We start from the raw sequence: 3,475 nt of genomic DNA on the forward strand, positions 1-3,475 counted from the left end.
AAAAAGTTGTTCCCATAGCGTTTTCATGCAGCATCGAGTGTAGATTTTGAAAGGGAACCAGAATTCCTACAACTAAAAAACAGCTAAACGCAGCATATATCATATAAAAATATAGAGCTAATAGTAATCCAGAAACAGGAATATCAAACATCTTTTTTAAATTCTAGTTGTTCCACTTTTATTACAAAATTGCTGGAAAAAAACAAATTAACTTCCAAATTGTACGCAAGGCTGTAAAAACCCTTATTTAGACATTTTATTCTACATGCACTTCTGTACTGAAATACATTAATAAGTGTTTTCAGCTGTATTGTACAAATGTATGAATTTTAATGCATTAGAAAACAAAAGCACATTACCATCATTAAATGGTAAATCATTAAGTATTAAAGAACTGCAAATTTACATGCTACAGCACTTAATACATTTTCTGTAATCAGATTATATAGTGTATTATATACTTTATATACTTATATAATACTATAAGTAGTAAGAATGGTTACATCATTACATAAAATTGATAAATGATTGGAAAACAATTAAGTAAGCACTATACTACTACTACTACTTCTACTACTATTACTACTACAACTACTACTTATAATAAAGCTTTTCTTTATATAGAGAAATATGATAATGAGACATTTTAGGTGATTTTAGTCCTGTAAAAAAGCATGAAGAGAAACAAACAAACAACAGCTGAGTTCAACAGCTGAAACAGGACGTCTGTTTTGTGTCCTGATTGGCTGTATCGGTGTTAGAATAAGATTCAACCTAAAAGCAAAAACATGAAAATAATATCACTTTTAATAATCAATTACTTTGTTATCTTTTTTTTTTTTAATGCGGACATATAAGAAATTTAATTCACAATAATCTGCTTTGGTATATCATCTTATAGAATTATTTCACATTCCTAAAAGCAATGTATTCATGAAAATAATACTACACACACTTAAGAACTTAAGAACACACACGGACACACACACATGGACACACACACACACACACACACACACACACACACACAGTTATTTACTGGCTTATCTTTTTAAGTCATGAATGAAGCTGTATAATCTGCAATTGTACAAAAAGGCACAATACTATCAGCTGTGTCTTTGTGAACCTGATTTTTATAGCTTGGATGAGGACAAACTTAACACTAACAATAATAAGAAAAAAATATATACCTAGACCAATGTTGTGGTTGCTGAGGTAGAGCCTTGGTCATAGGATAAGGAAAAGTGTGTGTGTGTGTGTGTGTGTGCATACTTTGTGTTTTCTTGTGCATCAGTTTGTAGCTCATCAGCACAAATCCTCCAATCAGCAGCAGAGCTGCACAAACACACACACTGATGGCGACAGTGGGACCTAAAACAAAGAGAGAAACAAAAACAATAAAGTACAGCCTACAGCCATCAAACGAGACCAAAAGACATATTTTGTAATGTGTATGTGTTTAATGTGTGTTCCTGTTTTGTGCCACCTTCTTTTTGTAGAGCCAGGAGAATCCTGCTACCAAACTGAGATCAACCAGAAACAATTTATTTTACGATATTAAGGACCTAGCAAAATGGTCCCTGACCGTAACACACAGTGTTATCCCCTTACTGTAAAACGCAGTATCACACTGATCCCCTGACTGTATCACACTAATCCCCTGATTGTAACACACTGATCCTCTGACTGTAAGACATTATACAGACTATAACACTCTTACTTTAACACACTTAAAATTAAATGAAAACCGATTAAAAGATTAAAAGTGAGCTCTTACTGAAACACACTACAGATGAGGTTTCTGTCAGCACTGCTAATGTCATCACATAAGACTCTGTTGTTGTTGTGGGTTGAATGGTTGTGCTCAATCCTATGGTGTTTAAAAGACAAAATTTTTATTATTTGATAATATAACTTTTTAAAATAATTTTTGAAAAATCAATAACTAAAAGAAAATCCTTCACAGATCACACAGTCTTGGTGCTATTGAAAACATGTTGTGAAGCAATAATTTGTAAATATGACAAAAATAAAAGTTTCACCTGTAACATGAAGCCACATCTCTATAAAGAAGGTGTAATATTCGACTGACCCCCCTCCATTCCACGCGCCAAATAAATAAAATACTTCATCATCTTCTCTCACATCGCTGATGTTTACACTGAGAACTTTTGCACTTCTGTCATCAGATATGGAGAATCTGTCGTTCTGAAATTTTGTGTTAGTATCAAGAATTTCTTTAATTATACTGTCATCATCCACTGAGTCAAGATATTTTGTGTTTCTCCCATACTCCTCTGGATAGTTACAGTTGATGGTGATATTCTGCCCAAGATAAACATTCATTATTTTTGGCACCCCACAAGATGTATCTGTCAATAATACAAACAGACAAAAACTATTTCATAGGCTTTGTAGAAGTGACACCCTTCACAGTTTATATATGTATTCACTCTATAATACCTAATTAATAGCTTGATCTTGTATGTGTGATAAAAAAAAGTAATTTTCACAAGTAAAAAAATAGGTATTTTTACTCACTATTATAAACTTTTAGGTTGACCGTGGAGTTGCTTTGATTCCCCAATCCAAATCTGTATGTTCCAGCATCCTGTGGCTTCAGCTTTCTGATCAATACTAAGAAGTAATTTTTTGTGTTTGAATACAACATGAATCTTCCATCTTGAACTTTATTGTGTTTGGTGTCAGCACGTATTATATCAGTGCAGTCATTTTTATTCACTTTACAAATATATTTACTATCGTGTGAGTACCACTGGATGTTAGACATTATAATGACACTTTCTCCTGAGTAACCAATCACATCAGAGCAGTTTACTGGACCTGTCAATCAAATTAAAATCCCTTTTAATATTTTACACAATCCTAAATAAATAACGTCAAATACAGTTGATAAAAATATATATCTAACCTGAAATAAGGTAGAGGACAAAGATGAGAAGGATCTTCATCGTGAAATGAAATTTACCTTCACTTCACTTCTACTATTTTACTTCTGTTAAAATTTGCTCTGCCTGTTCCACTGAAGAACGTTCTGCAGATCTTCTCTTTTATTTGATGTCTTTCTGCATTCATTTAGTTTTGTCATTTCCTTTTTTCTCACAATGCTGTATTAGTTGGTGATGCAGATCTGTGTAAAACCCACCCACAGTTCTTCCTCTCATTCTTTTAGCTTTGTTAAACTTTTTTTGTTAGTTTTGTCTTTTTGTTTTTGGTGGTGTTTTATCAGTTGTCTGCATGTAAAAAAAAGAAAAGAAAAAAGAAACAATGCCAATAGGTTTATAAGCACAATGGCTGATCATTGCAGTGACCCTCTTAAAAAGAAAAAGGCAAAACACAGAAGGCAAAGGTTAAAAAGTACAGAAAGCCTCCAAACCTACCATGCTCTACAGTCACCACTATTGTAAGCATTTTTTTTTTTTTATCAAACAATCTGGTAAGAACCCCATCATTT

The 3,475-nt window shown here is 32.8% G+C and overlaps 1 protein-coding gene across 1 annotated transcript; it reads right to left on the reverse strand.

Annotated features, from left to right (window-relative positions):
• Positions 1 to 640: 640 nt before the first annotated feature.
• Positions 641 to 3,057, reverse strand: LOC128510326 (uncharacterized). Its single transcript, XM_053482531.1, has 5 exons — positions 2,933 to 3,057; positions 2,542 to 2,844; positions 2,050 to 2,372; positions 1,273 to 1,369; positions 641 to 774 (listed from the first exon to the last, which is right to left on the reverse strand). Exons 1-5 carry the CDS (start codon positions 2,970 to 2,972, stop codon positions 770 to 772), a joined length of 768 nt encoding a protein of 255 aa, XP_053338506.1. The 5' UTR covers positions 2,973 to 3,057; the 3' UTR covers positions 641 to 769.
• Between the last annotated feature and the right edge of the window lie 418 nt (positions 3,058 to 3,475).

Source organism: Clarias gariepinus, chromosome 22 (genome assembly GCF_024256425.1).
Source record: "Clarias gariepinus isolate MV-2021 ecotype Netherlands chromosome 22, CGAR_prim_01v2, whole genome shotgun sequence".
Lineage (NCBI taxonomy): Eukaryota > Metazoa > Chordata > Actinopteri > Siluriformes > Clariidae > Clarias > Clarias gariepinus.